Genomic DNA, 10,034 nt, shown 5'->3' with positions numbered 1-10,034 from the left:
TAATATTGACTAGGAGTTAGAATAGATGATCAGATGTAATAAGCCCAGAAACTACCTTTCAAAATGGACATTTAGACTTAAACCACTGTTCCAAAGAGGACTTTAAATACATCAGCAAACTTGTAAACTAATTCAACACTGCTTGTATGTCTCACTAACCTTAAAACTTATCTGATAAGTATAATGTTCCAAGACTATCTGAAACAATTTCTTATTAGCACCCCGGTTGGGGTCTCTCCCATACGTTTTCTTTTTTTTTTCATTTCTTGTTTCAGATCCTGTCTGCTTGCCTCATGAGAAATAGACACTCTTGTATAAACTACTGCAAAATCCATCTTTTTCTGTAAGCCTAACAGGAATAATATATGGGAACTACTTCTAACCACTTGGCAAACACACATAGTGCATATTGTCAGAATTATTCTTTGCTGAAAGATATTTGTTAATTATTAAAAAAGAATAATCCTCTTAACAAACCTTGCTCTTCTGTAGGTCCCAAATGATGCAAGGACATATAGGTAAAGATTAGAGTCCCCTAGTTTTATGGATGTTCTCCAAAAAAAAGCACAATCAGACAAGGTAAAGCTAACCTGGAGAGAAGATGCAGGGAACACTGCAGATATTTCAGGGGACAAACATCGCTTTGTCAGACCATGAAATGGCAAACAAATTGAAGCTCAAACCCAATGACCATTTCAATTTAATGCTACAGGCATAGTGACTGCAAGGTTTGGGACTGATAGTTTTTGCAAAGAAAAGTGAATCAGAAGAGTAGTCTCTTTTTAACAACAACATAAATAACAAAAACCAAAAAAAGCCCCTGAAAGTTATAAACATGAAGCCTGGCAGTATAGGCATAAAATTTATTCCAAAACTTTATGAAGTATAAAGGAAGGGAGTATTTTACACACAACTCAATTCAGTCAGTATAAGGTCTAGGATTTTTCCCCCCTTAAAACTTGGCACTATTTTTAAAATAAAATAAAGATATTTCAATAATTAGAACAAACTATGAAGGTATTGTGCATTTCTGTTTTATGTAGATAATAAAATATTACTTTAACATAAATATATAAGGATCTCTGCGTTTTTATTTTCCCCACAAGCACAACCAAATGTACCAAAACAAAGTATTTTAAAGAGACTGAACAAAAAAAAAATTACATCCCATATAGATTTTGCTCACCTACTCATTTAAAGCTACAGAAAAACAGTTTTCAGAACCTTTTTGCTTTAAAAGAAATAAATATACATTGAGGCAGGCCACTTAAAAATGATATGAAAATATTTCCCTGGGTAGCATTAAAAAAAAAGGAAAATAGACAAAGAAACATTTAAACTATTTCTGCATTTCAAAAGACAGATATTAAACATATATACATAGTGGTAAGGTTCAGTGGTAACTTTCATCTTAGTAAACCTATAAGAGTTAGAGGTGCTATAGACACATCCCCTGAACTCTAGCTCCTGACCTTACCCACTTGGTAATAAGAATCTGAAAATTCATTTCCTCCCTTTACCATTGGCTATATGCCTGGATTGCTTCACTAAAGGCCAGTTCCCACACCTCAGAAACCGGCGGTGTGATGCACCCCGAAGCAGCTCCTTGCCCATCTCCTTGTGACATTCATTGGGGGAAATGAAATACAGGCAAATAAATATGCCCATTATAAGCCATCATTTATCTTGCAAAAACATTGAAAATGAAACAATCACAAGTGTTTGAAAAGACAATATAAAGCATATTTCCTAAAACCTTAACTACTGATTGCAATGCTAATACGATGCTGAACCATAATTTTCTGGTAGTGAGAATTTCATTTTTTTTAAATCAAAATCTAATACCTAACCAGAGAAAAAAGCCCCAAACTTTAAAAATCACTAAAAAGTGTTTTCCCTTTTAGCGCCCTTTGTGCTGATTATTATTTAATATTTTAACTGATCACAGCTTAATGGAATTTATTTTCAATACAGTTACAAGGGGGTTTTTTTTGTTTTGTTTTTTTGTTTTTTCACCTACACTCCCCAGTAGAGTCTTTTGTTATGGAGTTAACCATTTTCCATCAAGATAAGGTCAAAACGCACTTAAAACTGTTAACAAAGGGAGAAAAGGAAGGGTTGAAAATAACTTTTTTTCCCCCTACTCGATTTGGCTTCCTTAGTGAAAGAGGGGTAAAAAAGCTGTCCACCATCAAACTGGTATTTTCTGTAATAAATTATAGAGGAGGGTGTGAGACCTTAAATATGTTTGATAAACAAATAAGCTAGTGAAGACAAAGTCAGCCTAGAGTGGAGATGTTCTATGTGCGTGTGGATATTTGTGTGCTAAGAATTGCAGTCTATGCATACACCATCAAATTCCCAGATTATTTTCTTTATGTTTTTTAAAAAAAGCTCTTAGAGGAACAAAGTTTAGCTGCTGTTGTCAGCACAAATAATTCCTCATAATTAATTTATTAAAACTGAAGGCAAAGAACTGTACAGGGGCGTCCGAAGATATATATTTCCCTACTTCTCTTCAAAGTGCCACTTTCCTTATGTTGGACAACTCTGGAAATATATTTAACCTCCACATTTCCTCTGAGCTCTTTCACAATGGGCCCGCCTGATAAAATGAAGCAATCAGTCACTCACTATCGATTTCTCTTTTTCTCCTCTTCACAACCTCCCTCAGAAACACTGCCTGAAAATGAAGTTTACTTTGTGGCTGGTAACAAAAACCACTGCTTCACTTTCCTTTTTTTTTTTTTTAAATTCCAAACAGGATTCTTGCCTTGGATAAAGCGGGTAGACCATGCACATTTCCTGAATGCAGGGAATTATTTATTTTGTATGAAGCCAATTGGTTTGCTTTGGTAAAGGGTGCAAATAAATGTTATACTAATGTAAGGGGAGGGGTGGAATTTGGAAAGTTCACAAGCCATAAGAAGAAAGAGGGGCAGCACAAAAATATTGGACATGGTAAGTGGCCAGGAGCTGGCTTCAACTCTCTCCGATGAACCAAATCAAACCCAACTAACCCAAACCCCACAATTTCAAAATTAACGGTGGGAGAAAGAAAAACATGTTCATGAATTTGTTCATGTAAACTTCAATTTTCTTGCAGTGCAAATTTATGTGGTTAAATGTTGCCTACATCAAAGAACGTGTGTATTTCTCCCTCCTTCCTGCTGGGGATCCACATTAAATAAACACAGCAGCATGTGCCAACTCCAAGCATCAGGAGCTGTGTTTTGTGTTTATCATGGTTTGGTGGATTTTTTTTTTCTTTTTGGTAATTTATTTAGTTTTGCCAGGTATTTAACTCAGTATTGAACTTTCTCTCTCCTTCTCTCTCCCTCTCTCTCTCACTCTCTTTCTCTCACTCATTCTCACTCTCTCATTCTCCTCTATGAGACACTCCACTCCATTGCCTGGGTACTAGCCTGTAAAGGTCAAAACACATCATTACACCTGCTACCATTCAAAGGATAGTCCAGTGCCTTAGTTGTTTTCCTTATTTTTTTTTCTCTTTAAGGGACGGGGAAATAATAATTAAAAATAAAAGAACAATCAGAAGTTAGAGAGGGAAAAAGAGGGCCGGGAAAGGGCCCTGGACCGAAGGGGAGGGGAGCCCCGCGCTCTGCCCCTCCCCCCGCTCGAGTTCACTGGACGGGTGTCTGCACCCCGTGGTGTGGTGGCGTGTCCCTACTCCCCCCGTATACATCCTCGGCGCCCGGCAGAGTCCCTCCGGGAGGGGTCATCCTTTTCTCTTTCTGTCTCCTGTTACAAAACCAAACTCTCACCACCTCCTTCTCCAGCTGTAAGCTGTCCGCGAGGGAGGTGATCTCCTGGGCCGAGGGCTTGGGGCATTTGAGGAAATGGCTCTCCAGAGCCCCCTTGACGCTCACCTCGATGGAGGTCCTCTTTTTCCTCTTGCGCCCCTGCGCTGCGATCTTGTCTATGCTCGTGGGGCTGCCCGAGGACGAGTCCGCCTCCTCCAACCACTTGTTCAACAAAGGCTTCAGCTTGCACATGTTTTTGAAGCTCAGCTGCAGGGCCTCAAACCTGCAGATGGTGGTCTGCGAGAACACGTTGCCATACAGGGTGCCCAGCGCCAGCCCCACGTCCGCTTGGGTAAATCCCAGTTTGATCCGCCGCTGCTTGAACTGCTTGGCGAACTGCTCCAGGTCATCCGAGGTCGGCGTGTCCTCATCCGAGTGCGGGTCGTGGTGCGCGCCGGGGTGCCCGGGCGGGCCCTGAGGGGGCGGCGGGGGCGGTGGCTGCTGGTGCGGATGTGAGTGCGGGTGCGGGTGGTGGTCGGTGTGGTGAGGCTCGTCGTGCGCGTCCCGCAGGCCGTGGTGGTGCAGCCCCGCCGGCTGCCCGCCGGCACCCAGCATACCGTTCACGGTGAAGCTGGGCTGCGAGTAGAGCAAGCCGCCGTTGGACGCTCCCATGGAGGGCGGGAGGTGCGCCGCAGCCGCCGCGCTCCGCCATGCCCCGGGCCCCGGGTGGTGGTTGGCGGCGTGGTGCACCAGATGCGGCGGCCGCTGCTGCTGCTGCTGCTGTTGCTGCTGCTGCTGCTGTTGCTGCTGCTGTTGCTGCTGCTGGTGCTGCTGCTGCAGGGCGCCTGGCCCGTGCAGCTCGTCGCCGCGGCCGCCCTGCTGCACCACCACGGAGGGCTTGATGTCCGGCTGGCCCAAGGGGCTGGTGGACCACGGGGAGCTGTCGCCGCCGCCCCCGCCACCACCCCCGCCCCCGCCGCCGCCGCCACCGCCCCCACCACCGCCGCCGTGGGACAGCGCGGTGATCCACTGGTGAGCGTGGCTGAGCGGGTGCCCGTTGCTCTGCAGCGCGGCGTAGTCGCCCTGCACCAGGCTCTGCGCCTCGCGGTAGCCCCCCGCACCCTGCTGCATGCCGCCGGGCGGCTCAGCGTGCACGATGGAGGCGCTGGAGGTGAGCAGGCTGTAGTGGTTAGACGCTGCGGTCGCCATGACTCTCGGAGCCGGACTGAGCGCTCCGGTTAAAGGAGCCGCGCATTTGACAGTTACTTTTTCGCCTCGGGCTCCTCTCCTAGCTCGCTCTCTGTCTCTTTCCTCTCTCTCTCCCCCAGCGGGCAGCTCCGACGCCGGCTCCGACGCCTTCTGTTGCTGCTCCTGCTATTACTGCCGCCGCCGCCTCCCGCCCGCCAGCCAGCCCTCGCTCTCTTTCTCCTCCTCTCCCTCCTTGCTCTCGCTCACTCTCTGACTAGCTCCGCTCTCCCCCCTCTCCCTGCTCTCTCCAGCTCTCTCCCGCTCTCTTGGCAGCGCCGGCTTGCAGCGGCACGCGCCTGGGCCCCGCCCCCTCCACCCCCTCCCATTGGCTCCGCGCCCTTTGATTTACGTGGATACCGCTAGCAACCTCCCAGGCCGGCGCCACTGATTGGTGCAGAGCTGCCCCCTCCTCCTCTCCCCCGGGCGCGGAGTCCTCTTAGCCCTCCTCCGGTCCCCCCTCTCCACCCAATTCAGATTCTCAGAGTTCTCACCTCCCCTTCTCCTCCACCCCCGGCCTCCTCCGCCCCTCTCAGATGGGCCCGCCCCCCATCTGTCTCCCAAGCAGACGCGCCGGGCGGTCGGAAAGGAGGAGGGGGTGCGTCCTGGCCATCTACCGACCACGGCCACTTGCAAGACTTGGGTGGCGGCGTGTGTGTGTGTGTGTGGGGGGGGGGGGGGTGGTCCACCTTCTCCCAATAAGGCGTTGAAGAAGATGGAAGAGAAAGGCTGAGTCCCAAGGAGCCAGGAGGAGTCCGATTTTTATTCACCTTGGGACACACCCACACCCCCCAACCAACGTCTCTTTTACCTAGAGCCAGAAGTCAGACTAGTACCTCTGTTGAAGTCTCCTTTCCCCCACAGAATTTCGATGCCTATGTACTTCTTGCTCCAGGGTGTGCGGACACATTTGCCCCAATAAAAGTCCTCTTCTTTCCCTCCACCCTGCTGCTTGCGCCGGATCTCTTCCTTTTAGGTTCCAGGCCCGATTGTCTTCCAGCCCCTAGGCGAGAGGACCCCAGGAGAGGTAGGCTCAGCCCGCGCGCCTCGGCTTGTAAGAGATGCCTGTTAAGGCGCGGAGTTGCCTGCTCTGACAGCGCAGCGGTCTGGACCGAAAACAAAACAAAACTCTAAAAGTCTCTGATACAATCACAAACTGGGGCGCGCGCAGTTTTTGGTTTAGAAAACTGGGAGCCGACGCGGGTAGACCTTCTCTTGTGCGAGGCGACAAGAGTGCAGGTGAAGGGTGCGGGGAGGCACCAAAGGCGACTCTGGGAAGTCGATCCGCGTGGGCTGAATGAGCTCTTCCCTATACTCCTGGAGCTTTTGGATGCAACTTTTCCGTTAGCTGCTTCGAAAAAGAGGGAGAGTGTGTGAAGGAAAATGGGCTGTTCTAGGAGAACCTTCCTAATCCTAAACTTCCGCGGATGCCAGCGGGTTTAGCTCAGCTCCCAGGAGCGTCCTGGCAAGCTCCCTAGTTAGCCTTCAGCCGTGAACTCCAGAGCGAAACTTTGGGACCTTGCACTGGCTGCACAGCTCTCCCCAGCGCCAGCGCCTCACGCCATCAGTTCCCTAACCGCCCGAAGGCAAGTACCTGCTGCGGGCTTCGGAGCCTGCTATCCGGGTAGCAGAGAACCAGGCGCAGGCCTGTGCTGGAGCAGCGGGGCCACCACGCAGACCCAAGTGTACTGCGCGGATACTGCGAAGAGAATCAAAAGTTGCAGCCGGGAAGGGGGAAAAAAACCCACAAAACAAAACACAGGAAATATGAATTCCGTCTCCACTTCTCACTCTTGGCCCCGCGCGTTGTAGCCCTAGCACTGGCGCGGCCGGCGGTCCTCCGTTTATTAGGGAAGCCAAATCAACGCGCGAGGGGAACACTTTGGGGCCTCCGAGCATCTTAATCTAGACAGCAAAGTAGAGCGGGCCAGAGAATTCATCATGACTAACGAGGAGCGGAGGTCTTTGGGGAGTGGCTGAATTGTTTATAAATCACCACGTTGAGCGCCCGCCTGGGCAAGGCGCTTTGGCTGAGAATTTCCACGTGCCCTGTGTTTATGAGCGTGTGTGGAGAGAAATGGTTAGGGGAGGGGCGAGTCCACAGGCCGCCAACAGGACGGATCAGCAACCCCCACGCGCGCACCCGCGCGGCGAGGCGAGGACACACACCTTGTGGCGCTGGGTTCCCGCGCAAGCGCGGAGCCATTCAGGGCCGAGCGCTTGAGGGCTGCTAGGAATCCCGTAACTTTGCCCCGCTAGGAAAAAATTTAAAAGTCCGAGCCTTGAATCGCGCAGACTCGGCGGCTGGAGCTGGTGGCTGCTTGACTAGTAGCGAAGGGGCTGGGCGGAGGGCAGGACCGCCTCCCTCGGCAGCAGCTCCGAGTCCCCAGCGCTGGGCGCTCTGCTCTCCTGCGGCTTTGGGAGCTCCCAGGCCGTTTGCCAGACGCATCTCGGCCCGGCCCGCCGCTCCCCATTTCACCGCCTGCTTTCCACCCCACCCCACCCCCGCCCGCCTCCCCGAGCGCTGCTCTCTTCCCCCGCCTCCCGGCTGAGAGAACTCCGGGCTCCCACAGATGGAGGGGTCCAACCGCAGGGAAAGGCTGAGTCCGGATGCTGAACAGCTCACCACCCCCCCCCCCTCCGCCTTCCGGGGCAGGTGTCTGCTTTTCTCCGGATTTAATTTCTCATTTCTCGAGGGACAAGGCCCTTTGCAGCCCGTGGGGTGATGCACTCGAGGAAAGAAAAAGATTTTCAATCTACAAGGGAACAGGGGCAGCCAAACTCGGCGTCAGTTTAAAAGTATCCTGTACCCTTCTCTCCTTCTACATCCGTCTCCTCAATCTCGGGTTTAGGACACTGGAGTGTGCGTGGGGTGAGGGGAAGAATAGGCTGCACGTGTATATCCAAACTTCCTGTCTGCAATGGGACTTCACTGGCGATTACTGCTCAGAGATACATCCCACGCTGACGTCCCGGGTCTCCGCGCCACCCCCACCCCCGCCTTATTTTGCTGGAGAGCGACGGAGCCGAAACCTTCCCAACAGGGTAAGCCGGGTAGTTCTACCGGATTAATACATCCAATAAATCCCCGGGAGTACACAAAGCAATGCCCTTCCCCTGGGCCTCAGCCTCTGCACACCACCCCCACCCCGGAGCCCGGCCAATCGCCGGGCGGGCTGGGCTGGGCGCGCACAGCCGCTCTGGGTACCTCCTCCCCCCGCACCGCCCCCTCCTCCCTGCTGGTCGCGGGAGGCCCGGTTGGCGCGAACGCCCGGTCCTGAGTAGCCTCTGCTTCCTGTCTTCCCTCGCCTTCCCTCCTCGGGGCTCCCGGAACGTGGGCTCTCTAAGATTTTAGCTCCGGATGGGGGCTTCTCGGTCCTCCCTTCCTTCCCTCCCACCGTCGCGGCTAACCCCGCCTGAGCGGACCCCTTCCTTTGCGGTTGACCCCGCGGAGCGGAGTCCGCACGTCTGCCTGCTTTTCTCCACCCTCATAAAAGCACGTTGAAGGTGTCTCCGGGAGACACCTCCAGGTTTTGATTCAGCTCATTCCTTTTCACTGTTCAAAGCAGCTGTTCAAATACAGAGGCTGCTTACGTTGACGTGGAGAGGATTTCAAACAAGCCTAAAATGCTTTGAACTGACAAGGTGTCTTGAAATCTCCCTCGCTCCAGCACAGCTCCTGGCGATCACTCGCAAGGACAATGGCTGAGCAGGAGGTTCACGCGGGCCTCGCAGACTCTGGGACTGACTGCGGGGTCCCCTGGGCCCCTTCCTCAAACAGGAGCTCCTGGCGCCTTGAGAGAAGATCTTGGCAACCGCGCCAGCCCATCTCCTTCCTCTAGGTCCCTGCAAGGACTCTACTCAGTCGGTATGCTGACCTGGTCTGAAGAATTGGTCTAACTCCCTCCTTCACTGTGTGGATAGGAAACTACTCAGCGTATCCTAGCTAAACCGAAAAGACAGATATTCATCGCCACGTTATCACATTTCCCAAAAGAGCGAGCGAGCTGGGCTCGACTCTTGGTAGTGCCCGAGACCTTGACCCTAAGCCTTCCAAAGTCTTCACTTGAGTGCTCCGTGCACTCTAACTTGAATTCCAAATTACTGACTGGTTTATCTAGTAAATACATTCACACCACATGTAAAAAATATTTTATTGTATTTTTATTTACCAGGAGTTGGCAGAAAACCCACCATAATCTTTCCCATGCATTGAACTGACAGTTATTAAAATACAGTTATTAAAACAGATGAGATGATATTCATTTGATAGATCTTTATTTTGTATTGAGATAGTTCTACCATAATAGAATCAGGAAACAAAGGGAATTTCCTTAGGAGGTGGCAGCTGGTTTAAACTTGGGTAAAATTGCCTACTGGGATTTCCTTTTTTTATGTATCCACTTTAGAGGAGGAGTTTGTGAATCCCTGGTATTTCTCCTCCTCCTTCCTTGCTTCCTCCTCCTTTTCCTCCTCCCTTGTCCCAGTCATTCAGTCCAGTGCTTTCTGTTCTCTGGCTAGTCCCCCAAAGCTGTTTGATTTGATGGAGAGCTCCCCCAAGTTTAAATGGAACTTCTTTGCTTAGGGCCTACAGAATGTTAAAACTGAGGTTCCCACTTCAGAGCTGCAGCTTTAAACAGCCAATCCACACAAAGAGGCAGCTGGCTGCTTTAAAGAAAACCTCCTCAAAGCCTCAAGAACTGCAGGCTTGGGAGGCATTTATAAAGAGCAAAGAAAAATGCATTTCCAAGTTGCCAGTTCTCCTGAGAGACACAATAAACATTTACCTTTAAAAAAGGACAGCCATTAATATCTTTAATTATGTAGCAGCACAATTTTAAAAATCCCACATAGATTTATATGTTACTATCTATACATACATTTTACAAGTTTCTAAATGTGCATCTGTCTCCATGTCATAAACGGTCTTGAAGAAGGAAAAGTTTTCTAAAAGTTGAAACTCCCATTCTTCACATTCTTGGCAACTCTGCGTTTGTCCATGCCTCACATACGGATGATTCTATT

At 50.3% G+C, this 10,034-nt stretch overlaps 1 protein-coding gene across 1 annotated transcript; it reads right to left on the bottom strand.

Moving 5' to 3' along the window:
* Positions 1-2,752: 2,752 nt before the first annotated feature.
* POU3F2 (POU class 3 homeobox 2) lies at positions 2,753-5,122 on the bottom strand. Its single transcript, XM_047769357.1, has one exon. It carries the CDS (start codon positions 4,971-4,973, stop codon positions 3,645-3,647), a length of 1,329 nt encoding a protein of 442 aa, XP_047625313.1. The 5' UTR covers positions 4,974-5,122; the 3' UTR covers positions 2,753-3,644.
* Positions 5,123-10,034: the final 4,912 nt, after the last annotated feature.

The sequence above is a fragment of the Phacochoerus africanus genome, chromosome 2, assembly GCF_016906955.1.
Source record: "Phacochoerus africanus isolate WHEZ1 chromosome 2, ROS_Pafr_v1, whole genome shotgun sequence".
Lineage (NCBI taxonomy): Eukaryota > Metazoa > Chordata > Mammalia > Artiodactyla > Suidae > Phacochoerus > Phacochoerus africanus.
Note: the sequence above shows the minus strand (reverse complement) of the source record. Positions and strands in the feature narration are given on the sequence as shown.

Bases quoted from the DNA above. Each gene is read 5' to 3' on its own strand.
- POU3F2 (XM_047769357.1), bottom strand. From the start codon at position 4,973: ATGGCGACCGCAGCGTCTAACCACTACAGCCTGCTCACCTCCAGCGCC.